Below are 26,984 nucleotides of genomic sequence, written 5' to 3' on the forward strand. Positions count from 1 at the left end.
TCACCAAGAGGGGCGGTTATTTCATTTTCACCCCATGAAATCAAATCGATGTAATCTTTGGCAGCAAAAATTATTTGTTGAATTTTAAATTTCTTAACCCCGCCTCTACTTTGTGTTCTTGCATTCAACACACATCGTAATCCAAGTTTTCTTACATTTCTACGCTCTTTACATAACATAGCCAAATGGAGATTTTCTGTTGCATCAAAATACCCATTTCTTTATATAACACGGTGATATGATAACACGGTGAGAGAGATATCGTGAATATAAGATACGTTCAAATATAAATGTTTAGAGCCGTAAGTACGAGAAGGTTTTAACTTGATGTTAAACCACACTGGGGCATACGCATTGCCCACTTGATCCGTACAAGAAATGGATCCTTTCTTGAAAATGTATGAATGAATATTACTATTAATATATTTCAGTATTATTTGTTTCAAACAATTTTAGCGAAATGCCACGCCCATATAAAGGAAACTATACTTTACTACACTTTAACAATGTACTGAGTCAGTCTTGAGATTTTCAGTCGGATTTTTAGTTGCCACGTACAATCGAAATATACGGTTTGCAAATGTAAGTCATCTGGAGTGGGGAATTTTTTCCAGGCTCCTTGAAGATAAATCTAGTGAGCAAGTCCCACTTGGTATAGTGACACACATATCCAATACATATTTGATCGGTACTTATGTCCTGTATGTTCTCAAAAAGAAGGTTATTTCCAATAGGTAAGGAGGTAACCACAGGAAGATTAGAACAGGTTTCCAGCTGTTGACCTATTTTGTCTTTAAATTCGTTTGATTCTTTTGTTTTACCATCTAAGAATCCATTCGGCTTCAATTCCTGTTGTCTCAAAGCAGTTCTTGACCAAATGTAATCTATTCTGGAAACTAAAAAGTCATATATATTTCACTTACAAAAAGATCTTTCCTAGCCGCACATTTTAGGCCGTGTCTAATAAAACAGTAGCATTTCATTACATCTTCGTAAGTAGGTAGTAAAACTTCATTGAAATCGCTAAAGATTCCAATAATAGGACATTCTGATGTTTGTCTCGTCTGCTAGACAGCCATTGCAACTCACAACAGTGAAGTATCTTACCAACTAACGAAATTTTACGTTACTCACTAACTCAACTCGACAAAGAAATTTATACCTGATCTGAGCTTGGCCCTACTCACACAATCACTGCTGACCAGCCCCCCCCCCCCCCCCATTTAAAACCCGCTGCTGCAATGACTCAAGCTCCCAGATGCCAGTGCATTCGGCAAAAAGTGCGTTTTTGCGAAACTTACTTTGCTCTTGCGGCACCTCAAGAGATAATCCGAACAACAATAAAAAGTTATTGTGCGACCTGTTGAGCATAAAAATTGCTTTTCGACAGCATTTGAAGCATAAAGATAAATTTGAAATTTTTTAAAAAAAATTTTAAATGTAGCAAAAATTGCAATTTTGCAAAACTTTATGCTCTTTGCGGCACCTCAAGATGTGCTTCAATATTTTTCATATTTTTTTTACATATTGTTTGCATGAAAAGGCAACTTTTCCGCACTACGGCAAATTGAAAATCAAAAACTTTTTTTTTCGTTCCACCCTAATGCTGAATCAATAATTTTGGTCCTTAAGTTCTGTATTAGAATTTTGAAAAATTAAATACATTTTCGTGTAGCTTAAAGGTTTCTATCCTACTGATGTAGTAGATAGTCAAGGAAATTAAAAATATTGATCTGTACTCATAAGTCAACCACCTACTTGCTTATATAAAAAGTTGAAGAAATAAATTTTTAAATGCTCAGACATTTATCAACAAGGTATGTATCGAAACTATAGCAAAGATTGTACAAACTTGTCAATGCAGAGTTCACATCCTAGGCTTAATAAAGAATTAGAAAATGTTTAGTAAAAATAAAATTTATTTCATATAAATACATGTATAAATATGAGCTTAAACTCCATCAAGTTGTAAAAATAGCATAACATCCAAATAACATTGTAAAATGGAAAATATAAACTATTTTACATTTTCATCATTAAAAAAAGTTTTATTAAAATATTTTGAATGAATATATTTTGTAACAAATTTCACCCTTCTGATCTTTTTTTAAAAAAAATTGTTTTGCTTATCCATACGCTTTCTCATTAAGTTTGTTGTGTGGTATTTCAACCACCATTTTAAAATTATTTCATCATATTACTACCTTTTTCTGCTAAAAAAAAACTTCATTTTCAAAGTTCAGAGTTAAAACATGATTTCAAAGCAAAATTTATTTCAGAAACAACTTTAAATATTCTTTCTTGCTGCAAAATACCAACAATTTCCCCTCTTGTAAATATAAATTCAAATATAGTTTTATGGAATGAGAAATGTGGCACACATAAAAAAATATTTCACATTAAATGTTGAGGAATAGGTCACATTTAACATGTTAAATGGAATTAAACCTTTGTTCAATATGTACACTATACAATGGACAAAAAGTAGTCGGTAAATAAAATATTTCATCATACCCAGATAACAGCTCAAGCATTTTATCTGAATTATGCATGATTATAATTTTAACTATATCTGGAGGGAAGAAAATGGCAGTATTAAAATATTGCACTATAAAGAAGGCACTTGTGAGTTAGTAACAGTTGATGTGATAAGATTTGCATACAAAAACAATTGGCACTTTTAAACGGCTCAAACCATATTAATGATGCACTTGAAAAGTAAATCTATTTCAAAATCTATATTATAACCCCATCTGTAACAAAATCTATAAATGCAAATTTCATAAATTGGCAATAATGTACAAAACTATATCAATCTTAAAGGAGAAAAAAAAATATCAGCAAGTTTAATTATCCATAGTAATGATGCGAAAAATGAAACATTTGTAAAAGAAAGTAATTTAGTGTCCTTCAACCTGTAAAAATTGTTTTCAGATCTTTCCAGAAACTACATAAGTTATTTATAAATTTTAAAAAAAAATATTTTTGTACATATGAGGGAGTGAGAAGCAAAGAAATGTAAGTGGACATTTTCAAGTTTTGAGTAAAATGCATTCAAAGATCCTAGGTAGGCTTATATTGAAATTTTTTTTTCCAAATCATGCTGTATAGCAGCAACTACCGGGGCTATTAGTACAATCTCTTGCCCTGAGACTGAGGAGAGGTTCACCTACCATGTGTACTGGTTATCTCCAAATTTTTAATTTTGCCACTTACATCCCTTTGCTTCAAAGTGTGAGTTGTGGTGAGGATAAGGTGACGGATGTGATATCGATCGACAAGGACGCCTTGATAAGAGGTCACTGTGACGTTACAAAAATGTCCTTATTCGGGAAAATTGGAGTTCCATTCCGCAAATTTAGAACCCCCCCTCCCATTTAAGCTGGGGGGAGGGGCACGTCAATCAATAGCGGTGTACGTGCCATCTCATGTAGATGCTACAGCTTGGAATGGTGACCATTGTCCTGTGTTGTGGAGGAGAAGGAGAGTATATTTGCAACGGGATACTTAAGAGTTCTGCTCAGCAAGCATTTCGCATTCCGTTCTAACTTTGCCGACGTCATTCTGTAAGGCTAGATTTTTCTTACTCCTTTAGGACAATTGCGGGGCAGCTGCATGTTTAAGTGCTAAACGTTCAAAAAAAATCATTAAAAATTTTCTCGAAATGTATGAACTTACCCAATGTGGATCAAGTTGATATAGAAATGAATAAGCTGTTATACAGTGGACGCCTGTTAATTGAATCAGCCGCTTTAATGTGTGTTTGTTTGTGAATCAAATTGTCAAAAAACAAACAAAATCCTGCTTTATTGAATCAGCCGTTTAATGAAATCAAAACCGTTTAGAACAAAGGTGATTCATATAAGTGGAGGCCACTTTACTAACGTAAAAAGCAACAAAATGAAATTTTTAAGAGTTGTTTTTGAAGGGCTCTTACGAATTGTTTCAAGATTGAATCCCAGTTAGATGATAAACGTGACAGAGATTCAATAATTGATGCTCTCGCATGCTACTATTTTTCAGCGTTGTTATGGTTTGAGGTCTGCCAGGTTTCTGTACAGTACTTAAAGTTCGATATGCAAAAGTGAATAGTTTTTCTATGTAGAATAGGATGATGTTAACTAAGTTTGAACTGAAGACAGAATGTTCGCTGAATAGTGATCACAGAACCATCATTACACATAAACTCCTCCACCACACACGAGGATAACCACTCCACACCATTGCAACTACTGCAGATACCATATATACTATTATGGATATATGGTATCTGCAGTAGTTGCAACGGTGTGGAGTGCTCCCCTCTGCTACTTTAATTCCACCACAGCTCACAAAACATGCTCTCCAAGTACAGGAGATTAATATGTCGGTTCTGCAGGGCCACAAAATAAAGTCATCTTTCTAGAATTTTTAACAATTAAGCTAAATTCGAGTGAAAAAATACAACCTCTTATTTTATCAAGCACATTTGATTTGTCAATGCTGTATTTTTACATTAAAAACTCCATAGAAAAAATGACATATTACACAAATAAGCACTATGATTGTAGTTTTTTTAGTTGAAAAAAGTTTATAAAATTATAATTGGTGCTTTAAATTAATAATTGAAATATTTTTCAACGCTTATGATAACAAGAATGATAATTTGACAAACAAGAATTTTTTTTCCTTTTAAATGCTTTAGTGGAATCAAACTTTTTTTGTTTTAAATAAAAGGCAATTTTTTACAACACTGGAAAAAATATATATTTATCAGTCAGATCATATCATACCTTGTATATATTTTAGATTTTACATAATACAATACACAAGTAAATAATCTAAAATGTTCACAACATAACACATTGAGTTATCGCTTTTTTTTTCTCTTTAAGAGATTTAAAACTATTTTTAAATTTTTCAATGGCACAGTTATGTACATATTTAAATGAACATAAGAAAAAGACAATTGCATTAACCATCGGGAATAAATGTATTGCAGTTCCCATGCAAAAGATGGATTGTTTCATTACAAGAATTATACTTCTCAAATACATCCCCATAACCATGAGATTTCCACCACTGGCACAATTGGCGGTTCCAAGAACAAGGCAGTGTGTAAAATAGCTGTGGGTATTCCAAACTGACTAACGTATAAAAATCCTGATCGCCCAGATGACCTTTAAATTTGTACTTCTCAACCAGCTGCACAACATATGAAGAATTATTTACAATATCCGAGTACAGACCGGAATGTCTCATTTTTTCGAGATTCAAAAGCAGGACGCCACTGTTGAAACCCGGCATGCCATCGGGTAATGGATTTCCGACGACAGTTTCCTTATGGAGTCGTCGATATTCATTCAGTACATGACGATACACCGGCTGCTGTTCCGCGGCTATTCCGATCAACGCTTCGAACGTGAAGTTGTCGAAGTGGCCATGCAAGCTTTTGATGTCGTCTAAAAATTTGACGTCCGCGTCCACGATGATGATCTTCTCCAGAGGCAAGACTTTGAATAAGCAGATTGAAATGAAGAAGAGACCATCGCTGTAGTAAGCTCCTTTTTTGTAGCTGAAGTGAGGTCTTATGGCATCAATGAATTCCTGAAGTGGTTCCAACAGCATATTTACATTGTATAATGTGATCTGTAAGAACAAATCAAAATATGTTTGACCAAGTTTATGTGTGTCATTAATACTTAAATATCACTTAAACGTAATAGGACAGTTCAAATAAAATTATGTAAGTTAACTTACTTACTCTGATTCTTGCGTGCATGATATTCAAGAATGAACTACAGTCAGACCTCGATATAAGGTCACCCGCATATAAGGTCACCTTTAGTAAAGTCCCGACTCATTGAATAGGGGTTCTGTGTTATGTATTATCGGATATATGGTCAGGTCTCAAATACTGCCACCGCTTGTAAGGTCATTTGTTGTCCGACTTTTTTTTTGAGTGATTTCAATGCCTCACTGATTCAGTTCCACGAATTTTCCCTAGTACATGATCTTTTATTGAAAACATACCGTCTGCCGAACGAACCCCTCAAATTCTAGGAAAAAGGCATGTAGATACACCAGAATGCTGTAGAGAGAAGACGACTAAAGTGAGTAGGAGGGATCATTCACCCCCCTTATTTCAGGTAAAAAGAGTTTTGTTTCCCCATGCTGCTTACTGTTGGTTCCTATTCATGCTTTGTGGATTGAGTTAGACATCTTTTAGATAAGGGTCAAGATCAATAGGCTTTTATCAATGCATACAAATTTTGAAGGCAGGTCCCCATAGTGTCACATTGTCCATTGTAAGCACATGTCCATTCCTTGACCAGCAAACCATTGGAAATTATCTCATTCCAACCGTTTGTTCACTTGTATTTATTTCAGAGTTAAAATTTTAACAAATAATTTTCAAATTTCCAACTAATTGCACTAATTTCAATCAACTCAACTTAATGAAAACATCATAACTTCATCATGTGATACAGTGGAAGACCATTATAACGCACACCTTGGGACCAGAATTTTTGTGTTATACAGGTTTTGGCGTTATATAGGATTACAAATACAAAAGTGACGACCAGCAACAGGCTCTGGGCCCAGCTAGACTGGTCCTAGTCAATTTACAATACCCAGTGAAGATCAATGGCCCTCTTAAAACTGTCTACTCCTTTGCTCATTACCACCTCTTCCGGCAAGCTGTTCCAAGGTTCCACTACCCTGCTAAAATAATAATTTTTCCTAATATCCATGTTAGCCTGAGATTTAAATAGCTTAAAACAATGACCCCTTGTCCTGTTTTCAGTGCTAAACTTTAGCCCCGTAACATCTTTCGTTTTAATAAATTTAAACAGCTGAATCATGTCCCCTCGGTCTCTTCTTTGCTCAAGACTGTACATTTTTAGCCTTCTAAGCCTGGAATCATAATCTAAGTGGGAAAGTCCACTTATTAGCCTTGTAGCCCGCCTTTGAACCCTTTCCAATACATTAATGTCTTTCTTAAGATAAGGAGACCAAAACTGAACAGCATACTCCAAATGGGGTCTTACCAAACTTCTATATAAGGGCAGAAGAACTTCTTTAGATTTATTTGAAATAGATCTATTGATAAACCCAAGCATCTTATTGGCTTTGTTGCTAGCAATGCTGCACTGTTGGCTAAACTTTAAATCCTGACTTATTAGGACCCCCAGATCAGTAACTTTGTCTGCCTGACTAATGACTGAACCTTGCAAATAATAACTTGTACACTTATTTCCATGCCCTAAATGTAGCACTTGACATTTCCCAACATTAACAGCCATACCCCATTTATCAACCCACTCCGTAATATGATCTAGATCCTCTTGCAGCTGATTTGCTTGTTCTTCATTTTCTACAGTCCCCATAACTTTGACATCATCAGCAAAACAGTTCATGTTCCCAGAAATATTTTTGTGAATATCGTTCATAAAGACAATGAACAAAACAGGCCCTAACACTGATCCTTGAGGAACCCCGCTTAAGACCTCACTCCAATTAGAATAATTTCCCCTTACAACTACTCTTTGTTTCCTTCCGGTCAGCCAGTTTTTTACCCAAATGAAAGTTTTCCCTCCTATTCCTATATCAGCTAATTTGCTAAGTAGAGCAACATGCGGTACCTTATCGAAAGCTTTTTGAAAATCAATGTAAACAACATCTACAGGCTTCTTATTGTCCAAAGCCATGGTAACTTTGTCATAGAAATGTAATAAATTAGTTGCACAAGATCAGGGCCGGATTTAGCTTTTGAACCACTCCGTGCAAAAGGGAAAAATTGCGCCCCTTTTGAACTGCATGTATAAAGAGCTCCCCCTCCCCTCCCCCAACAAATGAAAAAAACACATGATCTTTTTTACATTTTTTGGCAAACACATAAAATGTGTCAAAGTAACTTGGCGTTTAATGTAAATTGTAAATAACAATTTTCAAATCGGTTGATAGATTTGATTCTGGTGATTACAAATTCTCCATTCATAAGACAGCGATCTGAGAGAGAGAGAGAGTAGATCTAACGTCTGTGGCTTAAGTGGGAGTAAAAAAGCCAAACCCTGCGGCACGACAGTTCATGAGGGCCGAGGCCTACTGTGCCCAACTCAGTTTTCCTGACCAGGGGCTCTGGGTTGTAAGGCATACGACCCGGTTAGGTGGTCAGCCTAACGCGGAACCCCCAGTGTTTGGTTCCCAAGTGCACTTGGTACTCATTTTATCGACCCACTGAAGGGATGAACGGCTGAGTTCAACCATGCTCCACCCGGGAATAGAAATCCGGGCCTGTGGCGTGGGGGCGCGAAGCGCTATGAGCTCACAAATCAGGGGACTTGTGTTATCTATGTGGAATCTAGAATCAGTAGAATTATGCTTATGTGTTACATGCATATTACTAATCCTTTTTCTATGTGAAAATAAATAAATAAAACAGTTTGAATTTTGAGATTTTGAAATCAGATTATGTTTTCTGCGATCACGAATTGCGATAGGACTCTACTCCTTGGGTTCTACTAATGGCTCTTATCGCAACAAAAATTAGAATTTAAGACTTTAAAATTCAAATGAATGCCAGGGGCTGGTTGTTATGTGCTGAATGTTGTGTGCTGAATACTTTTTTCGCGAAAAAAAGATTGTGTACAATCGACGGTCGTTTCTAAATAATTCGATTCCGAGGCACGTGGACGCCTGCATTATAATAGAAAAATAAAATCAAGGAACGGGACGTCGTTCAACGGTCAAGTGAAAACAATAAGCAATTCGTGATTGCTCAAAAAAAAAGCAATGTGAACATTGCGTCATGGGTAAATTTTGCGCCTAAATAGGGGGTCTAGGGGTTACACCCTGGAAAGTTTTCTGAATAGTAGCTCTGAAAACGCTTTTTTAGACAATCTTTGATGATTTGATGATGGAAGAGAAGGAATGTTAAGGGGACCTTAGTTTGGAATTTTTCGAACTTGAGGCTCAAAACAAAATTTTAAACGATTCAAAATTTTAATTCTGTACACAAAATTTGAAAATGAGAAGGGAAGAAGAGGTTGTCAAAGCGTCTAGAGAGGAAAATTTTCCAAAAAAAAAAAAAAAAAATGCAGTTGTTAGCAATCTTTGTCTTTTTTTATTTATTTCTAATGGGACTGTGTTAGAGGCTTTGACTTTTGTAGACCTAGTGCGATCTCCCGATGTAGCATCCGTATCAGATGGAGGTACCTGGGCTCTTACAATGCGAAACTGAGCTGGGAATTTAATTTTCCCGAGAGTACTTCAAGCCAAACGAATAATCGAAGGATCTTTCACATGCCGCAAAATCATACGACCCGAGCGCTGTCTATTTTATTCATCTTGAAAATCCATCGATTAAAGCCAGGTTTGAACCTTTGTCTTCAGGCGTAAGATGCCAACGCCTAACCATTACACCACTCGGTCGGCAGGCAACACTTGTTAAAGTAAGGGAACGGAATGGGATCTGGGATCATCCCCCATACATTTTTCGTCCAAAATACGTAATTGTAAGTAATTGTAAGAGAAGGAATGGGATTGGAGAAATCTTCATTAGTAAATTGTCAGAAGTTTTAATTTCCAAAATCGTAGTTTTAGACGATCTTCGGGATGTTAGGATGAGGAGAATTTAGTGCCTCTCCCCTCGGAATTTTTCGAAATTGAAATCGTTTAAACAAAAGTCGACCTTTAAAGGTGGAAAGGGAAGGTTGCAAAAACTTCCGCGAAAACTTTTCAAAATTGAAATTATAATTACGCAAATTGTAAGCAATCTTTGATGACGTTAGGGTAAAGGGTAAGATTTGCGGAGACTTCCTCGGAAATTTTTCAAAATTAAAGTTTCGAAAACAACTTTAGACAATCTTTGATGATGTTATAGGGATTAGGTTTTAGGGTTCTAGGGTTTCACCTAACCCTGGGAACTCTTTCAGAATACAGTCCTAAAACCGGAAATATTAAAACTTTTAATTTTCACCCTTACCTTACATTTTAACATGTTTGAATTCAAACGCTTACAGCCCCAGAAGTATATTTTATTGATTTGGACGGAGGTGTTTTTATTTATTTATTATTTTATTTTATTTTTGACTTTTGTGTGATAACTATGGTCATTTTTCTACTATGTTTCATTTTAAATATCGTGTCTCATTAATCTCCTGCAGAGTTCTTGTTTTAACCTTCGTTTTTTCCCTTCAACCATTTAACAACTTCTAGTGCGACTTTTCATATCAATCGTTTAAATCTCACTTCTCTCTATCTCTCTCTACTTTGATTTATCTGTTTGAACCATATTTTAACGGCATAAACATTTTTCAGCATTCAGCTTTAAGATTTTCATGGTAAGAAAAAAATGAAAGTAAGAAAAACAGAAACAGAAAAACATCAGCACCCCAGACGCTATCTTGTTTATTTATAAATTTATACATTTTTTAGTCTAAAGCGTGCCATGAGTTTCCAAATTGCACTGAATACTGTAAGAGCATTTTTTTCGCGAGGCTTTAATTTTCGCAACCCCGTCATAATAAAAAATTTTTAAACCTTGTAAAAAATCTTTTTACGTCGGATTTTTCAATTTTCGCTTCTGTTTGCAAAAAAAAAAACCGCGAAATTTTGTTTTCCGATGGGAAGTCACTGTAATCTTCCAAAAATTTCATAATTCGGGACATTTCGCCTGATGATTCTGAAAATTTGGAGACATAATCTTTACTAATAATAAAGCTGAAAATCTCTCTGTCTGGATATTCGGAGGATGTCTGGATGTGTGGATCTCTGTGACGCGCAAAGCGCCTAGACCATTCGGCCGATTTTCATGAAATTTGGCACAAAGTTAGTTTGTAGCATGGAGGCGTGCACCTCAAAGCGATTTTTCGAAAATTCGATGTGGTCTTTTTCTATTCCAATTTTAAGAACAAAAATATCATAAGATAGACGAGTAAATTTCGAAATTATCATAACGTGGAACCGTAACATGGACACAAGCCAAGTGGCGAGAAAATTCACCATACATTATTTGTAAATATACAGGCGAACCAAAATACCTTTTAATTTTTCTATTACAGGCAAAGCCGTGCGGGTACCACTAGTTGAAATAATAAAATGCTTAAATGTAATTATTTACTAAAGATGTAAGCACATGTGTGAATATCCATAATTTATCATTCTGCAAAGTTTAGAGCTCCGTTCGGCAGAAAAGTTCTCTCCTCTTAAAAATTTAAGTTCGAGGTGCCCCTGCTGGTGTTGATCCTACTTATGACAAAATAATTTTAAAGTCTCTGTAATTAGTATAAAAGAACTAACACCTTTTACTTCAAACTTGTGCAGACTACGAGACTACGGTTATAGAATAGATAAAGGGATATCGCGATGCGCCCTCTTCATTTGTAGATGGTGCCAGTATTTTTTCCAGAGAACTTAGTTTTTTTTTTTTTTCAGCAGCTCAGTTGCAAATATTTTTCATATTTTGATTTGGCAATTTTGCGCCCCTCAAAAATCTTTACTCCGTGCCGGGGCACGGACTGACGGAGTATTAGTCCGGCCCTGACAAGATTTACCTTTCCTCAAAACCGTACTGAAAACTAGTCAATAGATTATTAGTCTCTAGAAAATTTACTATCTTAATTTTCATCAATGTTTCAAAAATTTTGCAAACCACCGAAGTTAGACTCACAGGTCTATAATTTCCCGCACTCCCTTTAGACCCTTTCTTGAAGAGCGGTGTAATGTTAGCCAACTTCCAGTCCTCTGGCACTGTCCCCGAATTATAAGAAGCATTGAAAATGTTTGCGATTACATCTGCTTATTCCTCTGCACATTCAACTAAAATTTTTGGATAAATATTATCTGGTCCCAGAGCCTTAGCCTCTTTAAATTTTTTTCAAATGAAGTAAAACGTCATCCCTGGAAAATACTAAGTCCTCAAGCTGTACTATAGCTTGTGTCTTGTTGGTGTCAACTGTTGAGATACAGTTATCGTTAAAAACACTCGAAAAAAAGTTATTGAAAACATTAGCAATATCACTATCGTCCTGAATTAAAATTCCGTGCTCATCAACCAGTGGCCCAATATGACTATTTCGAACTTTCCCCGAATTAGCGTATGCAAAAAACCTCTTGGGATTCCTGTTTATGTTATCTGCCAGTCCTTGCTCCAACTCTCTTTTCTGAATCCATACCAAATACTTAAATTTACGCCTTGCCTTACAATATTGGAGCCTATCTGCACTGTGACCTGTTTCTCTAAACCTATGAAAAGCAGCTTGCTTGTAATTTAGAGCGTCTTTAGTTTCCTTGGAGAACCACATTGGCCAAATTTTAGTGTTGACACCCTTTCTCCTAAAAGGAACATGATCCCTAACCGTATTCGCTAGATTTTCCTTAAACTCTGCCCACTGAAGATTCACATCGCTATTGTCCAATCCAGAAGAAAAAACTGCTTTCAAACTCTGCCGAAGTGCCACAAAGTCAGTATTTCTGAAATTGGGCACAAACCTAAAATTCTCTACTTTGTGCATATCAAATTTAATCCCAAACCTAATACTGTCGTGGTCACTATCTCCAATGTGTTCCCCTACACATAACCCCTGAACAGAGCCTTCCATGTCGCAGAAAACTAGATCTAAAATCGCGTCCTGTCGAGTACCCTGAGTTACAATTTGATCTAAGAAACAGTCACCAATTACTTTCAAAAAATTCTCTTCTCTGCTATTACTATGGTAAAAATTATTCCAATCAATTCCTGGAAAATTAAAATCTCCCATTATGATGACTGACCCCTTGCTAGAAATGTCACTAATAATACTAAACATCTGTTCGTCTTGACCCTGATTACATTTCATTATATTACATTTCACAAATTTTTAAACTAATATTCAAAATATATCTATATATTAACACTTCAGAATGAGTTTTATCTGCAGTGAATATTAAAGCACTAATTATACAATGAGTCATTCACAAATAAATATGTTTATTACAAGAAAGTGAAATATCTTGCACTTCTGCTAGCTTCATGGTTTGCATAACAGCTGCATTTTTAAGAACCATCTGGTATTTTCATTTTACTGTGATTGCTAATTTTCATTTAAAATGCTTTGAATTAAGATGAAAAACCGATTCAAAATTTAATTTTCCTAACAATTTTTATGTTTGCAAGGCAAAACAGATGGATTTTTTAAACTTCAAAACTTATTGTTTATTTTTGAAAAGTTGTGCGGTTTATAGAGAATTGCGTTATACAGGACTGCATTATAAAGGTATTCTCCTGTATAGTATTGAAAACCTTATATTTTAGAATTTGTTTTTTTTTTTTTTTTAAATAAAAGTTTATGAACCGGTTATAAGGTCACTCCTCTTATAAGGTCATATTCTCGAAGCCCCGAGGGTCGACCTTATATTGAGGTCCGACTGTAAATGTCTTAAAGACTCGTTGTTTTCTTTAATGGTATAAAGATTAGTACATACTATCTTGTAACGGTATGCAATGTAAACTTCCAGAAAAAAAAACTTGAAAATTCTTTGTCTTGTTGAAGGTCTCTTAACTCTCTACTGCCCAAATTATTTCCCATAGAAAAAAATATACAGACAGAATGTTAAGGAATGTATTTAACACATATAAGCAGGGTCCAATTTTCCAACAGACGAAGTAGGCAGATGCTCAGGGCGCAAATTTTGCATTAATGACGCAATTTTTTAAAATTATTATTCTTGAATGTGAACTACTAGCATTCTTTTATTTTCCATAGTGACATCCCTTTTCTTGTAATTCAATAATGTTTAATTTCACACATATTATGAAAATGAAATAATTTTCAAACATGGTGATAAATGTGCGTAAAACAATAAATGTGAAGACAGAAAGGGGAGTTGATTGAAGAAAAGCAAGTGTCATTGCCTTTATCCAGAAGCCTCAACAAGATTGGAGTTTGACTAAGATTTTTAGTACCACAAGTTGTTATCTCTTCAGTGATTGAAGTTTTTCTCTTCTACATTATTAACATTTAAAAACTTTTCTGCTAATATTAAGTCTCAGCGGCAAATGAAATGAGCTAAACAAGTTGAATGCTTTTAAATAAAGGAAACGTGCATAATTAAAAACTGGAGAACGAAACCGAGTCTTAAAAAAGCTTTTTGAATGTGAGATGATAAATATTTTTAAAATGGATAGTTTTCAAAAGCAGAATCTTTGGACTTTTTGGAATGTAATCCAGTACAAATTTACAAGTGAAATACCATTGAGCAATGAGGAGTGGTAACAAACTGAACCGAGTAAATGTAATAAAACAGAGGAAATAATTTTAATCGTTGATTCAAGACGAAAGCAATTCTCAATTTGCCGAATGAAGTTCCCATTTGACCGAACATGATAAAATATGAGGATGAAAGAATCTCATGCATTCAGACCACATAATCGGAAGGAACGTTAGGCATCATTAAAAACAAATGTTTAAAAAGATAAAAGAATCTCAATGATGCAATATTATCTCTAAATTTTCCAAATAAGGATAATTTGGGAAGTCACAGTGGACCTTACATTGGGGCACCTCTGAATGTAAACGCGATCATTTCTTCATAATCTTGACAGTTGAAATTTCAGGAACACTATTTTTGTCGTTTTTTTTTTTTTATCGCGGAAATTTTTTTTTTTTTTTTTTTTTTTTTTTGAGGGGGGCAGGGTGACAGATTTCAAATCTGCCTGGAGGTGGCGTGGAGCTAAATTTGGCTCTGCATATAATGTCAATTTTCGTATTAGCACTTTTTTATATTTTCAAACTAGGTTTGTGACTGAAATATTAATTTAGTGCGAGTACCAACAACCTAAACTCATGCATACAAATTGAAAATTTTAATCAAGAATACAACTTCTCTGTAAGTAGATTAAAATCAGCTGCATTAATAAGTTGAGTTGTTCAAACTAAATAAATGTTCAATATAAAACATTACTTTGATACACTTTATTCTGTTTTCACCACAAAATACAATCCCTCTAAAAATATAGTTTTGGACAGGACAGTAAAAACCCTGGTTTTTACCGTTGTGTCCAAAACCTTGCCAACCCTGCTTAAGAGTTGACATCAGCTGCATATGGAATTTTCACATATCAAACATTTAGGAAACAAACCAAAACTACAGTTTCTTTTTCCAGTAAAATGAACGTAGTCGCTGTATTGGTAATATGTTTCTTTAATAAGCCTTCCAACCCCTGGAGGAAATTGCCACAAAACCCGGACACTTCGCGGGATGCAGTTTGAGAACCCCTTTTGTACTTTCAATTAAATTTATTAAAGAAAATTGTTGGAGTCATCTCATTTCACCTATTGTAATTGTTGTGAAATTATTATATCTGTTGCAGGTGGCCCGCTTAGAGATTTGGAACAGTACCGAGTGAACTTCAGTAATGAAAAGGTTAAGAACCGCTGTCCTAATGAATTTATGATTGTAGTTAAGTTAACAACTGTAAATGATTAAGTAAAAAAAAAATATGCTGCACATTAACAAATAATTATGACTTACTTCAACAGAATTATTTGCTAACGAAGCCGACTCTCTTAGAACTTCAATGGCAGCATTTAAACTCGAAGTATCTGTCAATATGTGTAGATGAAGAGGCGAAGTTGCATACTTAAAGAGTGAAGACATACATTTAGAAAGTTTGTTTTTCAGATCTGGTTTGCGCTTGACATGAGCAAAGAGAAATAAAACATGAATGGCTTCCTGAGTAGACTTTCCAGCGGCGGGCATAGAGAAATGTAAAAACTCTTTAGCGCTCCCAAAAGTGACATTTTCTTTGCCTTGGCATAAATTGCAGCTATTTGGCATTCGATGAGCTCGTATTTTCGACAAAAATAAATCGCTGAAAAATAAACTAAGTACCAGTAGTAAAATTATTGCAAATAACAAAGATAATTTCGTTACTTTCAAACGTGTAAGTAGGTTTTGCATCATTTTGTAAAATTTTGTCAAATATCACCGGTTGATTAAACTTCTTTCGACGTGTGACATACAGCACATGCATGCTTGCATATATACTGCTGTTTCTGAATATGCTGTTGACATGAAAAGGACAATTAGTCTAAATAGTACCATTCAAATCAGCAGAGGCGACGTCTGTTTTGTTTATTTTAGAATTTTATGCAAATGAGCATGTCACTTGGTGTTGCCAAACGCTCAAAATGAAAAAACGTCCTTGAGCTTTTATAAACAAGGCCGAACTTTTTGTTACAATTACATCGGTGGCTACAACTTGAGTCCCTACATGAAAACTTACAACCATTGCTACAACAAGCAACTTATTTTTTATTTTTCCGTAGCATTTTGTGCATTTAGAATCCTTTTTTGAAAATTATGTTTGCTGATCATAGTCCTCTCTTTCTAGCAGCATCTTCAATCAGGGGCGTAGCTAAGGGGGGGGTTTTGGGGACAAAACCCCCCCCCCCGAAAAGTTAGTCTCAAAAAAAAAAAAAAAAAGAGAAAAAGAAGAGAGAAGAGAAAGAAAAAAAAAGAAGAAAAGGAAAAAATTCCAAGCGATTATATATATATATATATATATATATATATATATATATATATATATATATATATATATATATATATAAGAAGTAACCCCCCCCCCCCCGAAAGTCAGGTATAGCTACGCCACTGTCTTCAATAGAACGAAAGAATTTCTTTCCTCTTCACTGAGCGGACCGACACATTTCTTCACACTGTAGTGCCTAGAAAGAGTGGACCTCACATTTTTCTCCGTCGATCGGCACACTACTCTTTCTAAGCACTATACTTCACAAAAAAAAGGGGGAAATAACAGCATTCAATCTCTTTTTCAAACGAGATAGGTTTTGACAACTTTCTTACTGAGTGAGAAGCAATCCCAAATTACCCCAGTAGCACAGCAGTATCGGCCAATGTCATAACCACGGTGTTTGGTAGATTGGCCAATATCGGGTAAAGTTGGGTCGGCCAGCGTAAAACGGCTAACTTTTTTACAATATTGGGCAATACTCGTTGCCAGTATTGGCCAATACTGGCAAATCAAAATTGGCTAATGTTGGCCGGTAATTTTTCCCCAGTATTGGCAGATACTCGGAGCGAGTTTTGGCCAATATCGGTTAAAGTTGGGTTGGCCAGCGTCGAACGGTTGACTTTTTAACAATATTGGGCAATACTTGATGCCAGCATTGGCCAGTACCGGCAGAATCAAATTGGCCAATACCGGCTAGCAATCTCTTTTGCAGCATTGGCCGATACTCAAGCCAGTACTGGCCAATGGGACCAGGTGACACTGGCCGATTATATATGTAACTATTAGCCAGTGTTAGGCAATACTGCTAAAACAGAATTCAGTCTTTAAAAAAAATCGGCATACAGGCTTCCATCCTTCAGTTTTAGGGATTTGTTTTACCTCTTTTAATGGAAGGACGGAAATCTGTGTGACTTTTTTTTTTTTTTTCAAAAAACGGAATTCGTGTTTAATGAGAAGTGGCACCCATAGCTATGAAGCTTTGACACTGCACTAGAGGTATAAAACCCAAAACTGTGCGTTTGTGTTTTATTCCTAGCGCGCTGGTCAAAGGTCCCTCGACCTTTCTGTATTAAAACGATATAATTTACGGCTACAATAACTAGACTAGAGGAAAATTGATGGTTTATCATTTATTTTATAATTAGATTACTGACAGTAATATCTTTCATTTTTTATGATTTTTAATAAGAAAAAATTACTTTTTTTTATGCCAAATGTTAAGATTGTGGGAAATTAAGATTCATTATTGTAAAGAGTAAGGATCAGATTTAAGCATGATAGTTCTTCCCATTGACAGTATTTCCATCATAAATGTTTTTGTTCGCTCATATAAATGATATAATCAAAATCCTTATTTTTTTCTTAAATTAATATTTTGGAACAATTTATATATTTACAAGTTCATTGGGAAAAAATTTTTTATTCATTTGTTTTACATATTATCAGCTAGGTAATATGTAAAAAACATACATATTATTTATAACATAAATATGTTTCAATAAAACATACATATATATTGTGTTTACATATTATCAGCTTTTTTGTCTTCGTTTCGACCATTCAGTGTCCTTTATTTGATACTGTGAGACCGATGATCCCAATCTACAGCTCCAGCAAGTATCTGCCGATTCTGCGGCTGATAGCATTTGTATTTGCAGCATCCCACTTAATTTTTACACTTGCTAAAGAGAGAGAGAAAAAAAGCAGTCACTTAAAATATAATTACTTTTTTTTTGAACTTTGCAATGTGCAAAGCAAACACATAGTAAGGATTACTACTTATAACCAACATGTAAATTGTAAACTACATACAATGGACTCTCGTTTTTAGCAGGGGTTACGTTCCACAGAAACGCCGTGTAAATGAAGACTTAACAGTAATGTTAAAATAGGTTAGGTTATGTTCCATTGATAAAAAATATGTACTAATTCCAATACAAATACACAATGGACATGAAGAAAATATGAATTAACTTAGGGAATATGAATAAGAGCGGTTTATGATATTCCTTTGGCAGTCATTTTTCTATGCAGGGCTTTTCCTTTGTGGGGCATGAGCACATCCATGGTCACTTGCATCATTTCCATGATGGGATCTTCCTTTATAAACAAATCAGAAAGATCCACTATCAAAACATGGCTCAAAATTTAAATGTGGAAGCTTTCGGTCGAGTATCATCATTGTTGATGTTGTTGGTTTTGTTCTTATTTGTCACTTCTAAAAGCTTTTTTTCAAGTGAGCTATGAATTGTGTGAGTTTAATAACATTACTTCTGAAAAGAGCTCTAAAAATGTCTCCAATGACTCAAGCTCCCTTATAAGCATGCCAAAATGCAGTTTTCATTTGTTATCTACAATCTTAGAAGTTTGAAATATGAAAATTTTGAAAAACTTTATGCATTTTAATGCTGCATCTGCATAAATCAAAACTCATCCATATGTAATGAAATAACGGTGTCAAATCTTAAACTGTGTGTAATGAAATCTGTGTAAAATGAGGGTATTGCAAATTAATTGGTAGTCAATCTGACATAAGTAGTGGTGCAACAAGAATGGTTTGAAGGTCAAACTCTCCCCAGAGTTCTTAGCTTCAACATATACTGCTAATTCTATTACTGTAGAAACGGTAGAGTTAGCAATTTGCTACCAATTAGATAAAATTAAACACATCAAGACTAGGTAGTTATAGACCTCCCCTCCCATTCAGGTAAAAATTCTTGCTGCTCCAGTGGAGATGATTAAAGACTATAAAATTATTTCACTGCTGATTATAGCAGTAACGAAACATTTTCCAAATCATGTCTTACTCTTTAATAAGACTCTTTACTTTGGCAAATTTACATTTTCAAAAAATTTCTCGCAGATTCCTACATTTTTTTTTCTTTCTTTCGGCTTGGGGGAAGGGAAAAGTTCTCAACTTATACCCTTACCCCAAACCGATAAATGACAGCACATACAATGGAGATATTTTTTTTTACAACAATTATGTGTGATGAAATCATACGATTCCAAAAGTTTTCTTTGATAAATTTAATTTCAGCTACAAAAATGATGCTGTTCACCATCAACTAAAATGTTTGCAGATCACATGAAGATTGCTCGTGGACCACTGTGGGCTTTTAGTGGTAGCCCCCATTTACCCTTGCAATTATTAGACACTGTAAAATAACTCATTATACAAATACATTATCCCTCATATTATTTTAGCAAGTATTTTTAAATTACAAAATGAAAAAATTACGCATAAATTGATTTGCGGATATAAATGATTTTCTTTGAATGGTTGTGTACTTCTGTTGTTGTAAACAGAAAGAGAGAAGACTTATAGGTTCAATATCAAACAAATTTATGTAGTACAATCCTAAGCTAAGTAGTTACAGCAGAATATTTACAGGAGATAGAAATTCAATACAGATTAAATATATAAGAAAATCACTTCGAAGAAATTTTTATTTTAGATTTAGCTTACTACCATTAAATTTAGATTGAATTAAATAGAAAAAATCTATTTTATCATTAAGTAGTTTATTCTGCATAAATTGTTAATTTTATTACTTTCAAAAATGATCTATCAAACTACTGTTCAGAGTATGGACTTTTGAGGATCAATACATTTCTTAAATTAAGATCAGATTCCATAAAACTTCTAATTTTTGCTCACAATTCTAATTGTTGTATTTTGCAAGCAAAAAGGAAAAGAAATCCTAGAGGGTTTAGATGCTAATTCTTCTAATTTTTAAAAATAATTGTATTATTATTTTATAGAATTTTTTTTTATATTCTAAATAATATTTAGAATATAAGGACATATTTCTAGGCTTGAATAAGTTCAAAATACAATGAGTATTAAAGCAAGTCATCTATTTTCTTTGTCATTCAAATAAAGATACTTCACAATCAAAAGTTCTTAATCGTGCACTATTGTTGAATTTACTAAGACAATCTGGTACTAGTTTTACTATAAACACTATTTTTCATGAAAACAAAATCTCTTCAGGGCTACTACTGACTTCAGCTATTAAAATAATTGCTTCTAGTAGTCTATGAGTGCGTTCGACGAGCACGACCGAGAGCGACCGGTTAGTTAATCACGTGACAACTAATGATCACGTGCTCCAATCAACCAATCAACCTCTTAGAATAATAACCGCTGCAGTAACCGGTTGATCATAGAACGACGCGGTTAGTAACTGGTTACTTACCGGTCGACCGGTGAAGTTCGTCAAACGCAACCTATGATATAAAAGTCTTCAAAATAGTTGCCAGATGCAGAAATAAATAGATGCAGAAAATAATTTTTGAAAAAGTCATCAGATGTAGAAAATAATTTCGAAATAGAAAACAAATTTAAATGTTCAATTCGGAACTCCAGCGCTCGAATACGCTACCTTGCGGTGATTTATAAAACTGCGAATGCAACTAAAACTTTGCCACGTTGCGTTCCATGTGTGTCTGTTGACGTAAACACAGGCAGTTTGTTCTGAGTATTTATTAACGCAATCGATGTGTCTTAGTTTGCTTTCAGCTACAGAAATTAATTCGTTCCTTAGTAGTATTCTCGAGCTTCTCAAATAATGTTAGTTTTCATTGTTTCCTTAATAATAGGTGAAAGCGAAAATTCTGGATTAACAAACTTGGATAACGTTCTACAAGGTAAAAAATTTTATTGTTTTGTATGAATTTGTAAGAATATGGGAGTTTTTTTAATCTTAAATTAATTAAACTTACCATATTTTACAGCAGCATTTAGTTGGAATGGACAGTATGCAAAATATTTTCTTGAATATTATCGTAGAACAAAATGAATAACCGAGAAAGAATTTACTTTATTCCTTTTATTCTCAGCTGAAAGGTATCGCCAAATTTGTTTAGGGTTATAATTTTGGCATTGTGCGAGCAAAGTAGCCTTGGCGAGATTTCGCGTTTTTAGTTAAACCATTTTCAATTTTTATCATGAGTGGAATAAAATGGTAGTAAGATTACAGAATTCGATAAGTAAAAAGAAATAATTGTCAATCAACTGAAAAGAAAACTACCACCATATATCCGTGAGAATTTTGTTGATGATTTGCATAACATGACACAATTAAATCGTAACTCAGAAATTAGAAAAATCGAAACAGAAAATTTTTAAATTAACCGATTCGGGAATTCAAGAGAAATAACTCAGCTACAAATGGAAAACAAGCGCTAACCAAAGCAAAGCAAAGAAGTATCATCTTCTTTTGGTAATAATTTGTAATGTCATATTAAATTTTCTAGCATTAATTGTTATTCTTGTCAGGCCACAATTATTATTTAGTTTTATCAAGAATTGATAAATATCGAATTCAACATCGTGGAAATGGCTGCTTAGAACTACGAACTACGTAGTTTGCATTAATCTTTGACGTTTAGTAATGCTTCTTGAATTCTCATTTCTTTCTACGTGGGTCAGAATATCAACAAGACTTTGAAAATTAATTTAAAATAAAAAAATTTTGAAAAAAAAAATAGAACCGACTTCAAAATTGCTCTAAAAAGTGAAAAATAATTTTATTCCTTAAACACCATCGATAATACTTTTAAACATAATTTTTGAAGTTGGCGCAAAAACGATCGATAAAATCATTCACAGCCATAACTCAACCACAAGTATAAATTTAACCAGGTCCAGTTCCTTCACTACGACATGCATTACGCATTGATGACAGCATATCTGAGTAACGATATATATGTCTCGTTCCTAAGTTTGGATGATTTTTTGATAAAAATATGAACGAAGCATGGTTACAATGGATTTTACTTTTTGTTTTTGCGCCAACTTCAAAAATTATGTTTAAAAGTATTATCGATGGTGTTTAAGGAATAAAATTATTTTTCACTTTTTAGAGCAATTTTGAAGTCGGTTCTATTTTTTTTTTCAAAATTTTTTTATTTCATTCTTTTTAGTGTAAATGTAGATATTTCAGTAAAAGTAAGAAGTTACCTAGTAAGAAGTTCGGCCCTATATCACTATATTGCTTTAGAAAAGCCTTTATTCAAAATTATCATTACAATTACTATTAATGTTACTCTTAGATGGCACCAAACTTTTATAACAATGAGTTTCATATTGTCGCGTAGATGAAGATAGCGAAGACAATGTGAAAGCCAAATGACGCGAATACTCAAGCGTTAGTCTCAACTCGAGATCTTTATTCAGAACCACGAAGGAACATTACATCTCCTTATATACAACTTGAGAAAGTGATGGAACTTTCCAGACTTGGAAAGATACAGAAATTAATAGAACATTCGAGAAAATACGGGAAACAGTAGAAACGAAATTTTAGTAAAATTCACTTTGTTCTGGTCGGGATTTGAACCCGGAGCGCTCGTGTGGGAGGCGAGAATTCTACCACTGAGCCACCGTTATCCACGAATGAAAAGTGCGAACTTCGCTACAATATTATAGGGAAATTGCATAAAATTTACTGTTTTTTGCCCATAACTTTTTTTCTAAAGAACAAATATGGTCAAACAAAGTAATGGGACCTAAGTTGAGCCATCCCCTATCCATCAAAAAAAGAATCATCAAAATCGGTTCACTAGGTGAGACGCTATGAGTGGACAAACAAAAAAAAAAACATACATACGGTATGAACTGATAACCGCCTCCTTTTTGAAGTCGGTTAAAGAATAAAGCGAAACAATCATACGTACGAACAAAAATCACAACACTTTTAGCATTTTCTTCGTTACCATGTGCGTTTGTTTTAGTTTTCAATTCCGCCATTAGACAGTGACTTCAGTGCCCCCTATAGTTCGTTGGAGTTGCGAATAATCGATAAACAAACATACTTTTTTAAATACATTGAAAGCTATAATTTGTGCACAGTACAAAATTAATTCAGACTGTCAAAGTAATTTTAATGTAAAGGAAAATATTCAGATGTTAAATTTAAAACTTGTTGTTTTTAATTCATAATTCTTGTGACCATATGCATCAGCCTTACGATTACAAACGTTTAAAATTGACAATAACCAGGAAAAAAAAAATTAATATGAACTAGAAATGAATATATATATATATATATATATTAGTCAATTCATTACTAATTAACATTAAATATAAAATATGCAGATTTGAAAAAAGGAAAATACTTGGCACTCTGCAACAAAGAGAGGGCAAATTTACTAAAAATCTCATTGTTGTAGGTTAAGCAGGTCTTTAAGAAAGTAACATTAAGGTAAAAACCTGTTTCTTATTTTAAACACTACACCCTTCTTGAAATTAAAAAAAAAAAAAAAAAAACTAGTGCTCTTTTTCGTTAATATTTTTCAAGTACCAAAACTGAACTTATATAATGATAAGTCCAAAAGAGATAAAAATTCTTACAACAGAAATTTAAATAGAATTTAAGAGAAGAAAAATGTGCCTTTTAGTCCTCCTTTGTTTTGTTTATCTATCTGTGATAAAATTTGGTTGTAACCAAAGAAACATTTGCAATTTCTTAACTTAATTATATTAAACAGACATATTTTTCATATAATTTAAAATACTGCATATTCTTTCAACCTAAATATATTTTTTCTTTTAAAATTTAACTATATAGCAAGCTTAGAAATAATTAAGTCCCCTATGTTACTTTGTTGTCTCCTGTGTTACCAAGATCAAGGTAACACAGGGGACAAAATGGTATTAATGATAAATGAAAATAAATGTAAAATATATAAAAATTATGGAAAAAATGCTCCTCAAATACCCTTTAAAATATTTTTTTTTTTGCCAAACGGCACAATTTTGGACTTTTAAAAGGTTAACTGAGCAAATGTACCATCAAAATTTTTTTTAAAAAATTATTTACAACCGTTTCAAAACAAAATTAAGGGTATGAATCTCAAACTAAATATTTTTTTGATAATATTTTCTACAAATTAAAAAATTAAAGACAGATTATTTATTGTGTAAACAATTTTAAAAAAAGAAGGAAGTTGGAAGTTTCATGTATGTCCAAAAGTTACAATCTTGACAATGCTATTACTTAAGTACTAAATATATGATTTATATGTTTTAAAGGTATTTTTCGATCCTCAAAATTAATTGTTAATCATTTTAAAGTGTTTTCATATGTTTTTATGCAGTATCTTTGAAGCAAAATCATTTTTCTTAAACATATATGTGAGATATCCAAATTGCGTCACGATCTAGATGACGATAATTCTGTCCATTTATTCAATATTATAATATGATCTTCCGTCTTGTAACCTTACTAACTAAAGGCTATAATAATGTTAATTTCTTTAATCCATTGCTATTTCGCACAATTAATATGTTATGCATTAAACATTACATAAATAACAGTAGAAACTCAAGTTATGATGTAACGAATAGTAAACAAAGGCAGCAAAAATCGCCAAGCAAACCCCGATTGGCGACGACTCACAGCGTACGATATGCAAAGGGTTACCAAAGGGTTTCGCCAACAGTGTCGGTTTTGGCGACTTGATCACCTGCGCTGGCAAAATGGATGTTTTTTTTTTTTTTTCCGGATTCTACAAAACCATACAAAATTTTATTATTTTAAGACCAGTATATAAGGTCACTCATGTACTTCATAAATCCTCTATTTTTCATTGCAGAATTTAAAAATAGATAAAATTTTCATTGGAAAAGTTCAAAAACTGAAACTTTCATTATGATAATGTCCAAAATCTGTTACCTACTGGACAACTGTATGTCCAAAATCTGTTACCTACAGACCGATCATTAAATTTGCTATTTATTAAATTGCATAAATACCTGCTGTCTTTTTATGTTTGTGTATGATGTTCTAGGTATACATGCTATGCAATAAAAGCAAAATTGATTTCAAATTCCAAAATTTTAAAAATGGCTCAAAAGGAACGTTTTTGTTCCCACCTTTTGAGAACTACCCTACAACTTAAAGTCTTGGACATGAAATGTTGCATTAACTTTGGAATGACCCAAATACAAGATTCTTGATCTAAGATCGATCACCTATCAAATCATGTATCAGGAAAGAAATTATCAATTTAGATGATTTGTTTCATCTTAATAATTTTTCTAAACATAGATAAATTTACTATGTTACATGGAAATGCATTTAACATTTCCAAAAACAGATAAATGTTTTCTATTTTAAAAAACTAGAAAGCTATTTTAATTTATTATTGCCAACCAAGAAGTAAATTTGCAAAAAAATGTTAGCACAGATTTTGCTATAAGTGAATTTGTATCCAAAAACCAAAAAAAAAAGTAAAGATTACACATTTTTCTCAATATTGGACAAGAGTCTATTTTTTAACAATATGTGTACATTTTAGCCATTGCTCTAATTTTATGTTTTCCCAATTGGAAGGTTTTTATCACTGGTCCGACAGAAAATTAAAAAAATCGCGGTACAAAAACTTTTTATAATTGGCTTTATTATTGAGCAAACTTACCAAATCATGGATCAGTGAAGTGGACTAAAGGGTTGTGGGTTCGAAGCCAGACGGTCGAAGATCCTCTGTTGTGTGGACAAACAGGTATCATTCATCTTTAGAGACTGATGAGAGAGGATTCCCTGCTGAAAAGATCAAGAGGTCATACGGGCGGCACAACTTGAACCTCTGGCAGGGAAAATCACATAGATATTAAAAAAGGCAGTAATTAAACAAACCTGAATAATAAACATTACTGTTATGTTTCAAGTATGCATTTTATTTTTTACCAAATTACAGTGGATTCTATCCTAGTTCCAAAAATAAATATGAAAAATATCATATATAGATATACCTATATCAGCGAACCATGGCAACATACAACTGAAAGTCTTGTACAACTATTTAAACTTTTATTAAAGTTAAGTTCCTAACCTTATACTGTGAAACCTCCCTTAACGGACACTCCCGAATAACGGACACCTCTAATTAACGGACACTTTTGCCAGTCCCAGTCCCTCAATATAGGCGATTCCATGTAATTCACTCTGAATAACGGACACTCCGAATAACGGACAGTTATTTCACAAAAAATTTCCCTTGCGATCGTAGCGCTTAAGGTTTTTTTTTTTCTTTTCACAGAATATCTTAGTAACTGCTTGCCTTACAAAGCTTTTCATCCTCCACAACTGATATTCCATCCCCACCCCCGTCATTTCCTTATCACTGTTTCTTGGAATTAAAAGGGTGGTAAGGGGCAGAAGCAGTGATTGGGGCTTAAAAGTTGGGGGCAGAAAAAAAAGAACTAAAAGTCATGGTACTTTTTGCGGGCAGCAAAAAATGAAAAAGAAAAAAGTCATAATTTTGTAACGGCTAGTTTTGAGAGTATTGAAGCAGATAAGTGAAAACTGATGTCAGCCTAACAATTAATGTACGTTTTTCTTAAGATTTTAATGAATTTTGTACACAATAACTATTCAAAAGTTTAAGATAAAAAAGAAGAAACTGGGCGCTTTTTCTAAGTGGGGCTCTCGGGAGATGCAATTGAGCAGACCGGCGCCGGTAGTAGTCGGCT

General features: G+C 33.7%; 1 protein-coding gene across 1 annotated transcript; it reads right to left on the reverse strand.

The window, feature by feature from the left end:
• Positions 1 to 4,953: 4,953 nt before the first annotated feature.
• On the reverse strand, positions 4,954 to 16,017 carry LOC129226311 (xyloside xylosyltransferase 1-like). Its single transcript, XM_054860913.1, has 2 exons — positions 15,496 to 16,017; positions 4,954 to 5,628 (listed from the first exon to the last, which is right to left on the reverse strand). The coding sequence occupies exons 1-2, from the start codon at positions 15,925 to 15,927 to the stop codon at positions 4,954 to 4,956; spliced, it is 1,107 nt and encodes a 368-aa protein (XP_054716888.1). The 5' UTR covers positions 15,928 to 16,017.
• Positions 16,018 to 26,984: the final 10,967 nt, after the last annotated feature.

Source organism: Uloborus diversus, chromosome 7 (assembly GCF_026930045.1).
Source record: "Uloborus diversus isolate 005 chromosome 7, Udiv.v.3.1, whole genome shotgun sequence".
Taxonomy (NCBI): domain Eukaryota; kingdom Metazoa; phylum Arthropoda; class Arachnida; order Araneae; family Uloboridae; genus Uloborus; species Uloborus diversus.

Coding starts and splice junctions, on each gene's coding strand:
- LOC129226311 (XM_054860913.1), bottom strand. CDS start 15,927: ATGATGCAAAACCTACTTACACGTTTGAAAGTAACGAAATTATCTTTG. Junction 5,629..15,495: donor TAGCAAATAATTCTGTTGAA/GTAAGTCATAAT, acceptor TTGTTCTTACAG/ATCACATTATACAATGTAAA.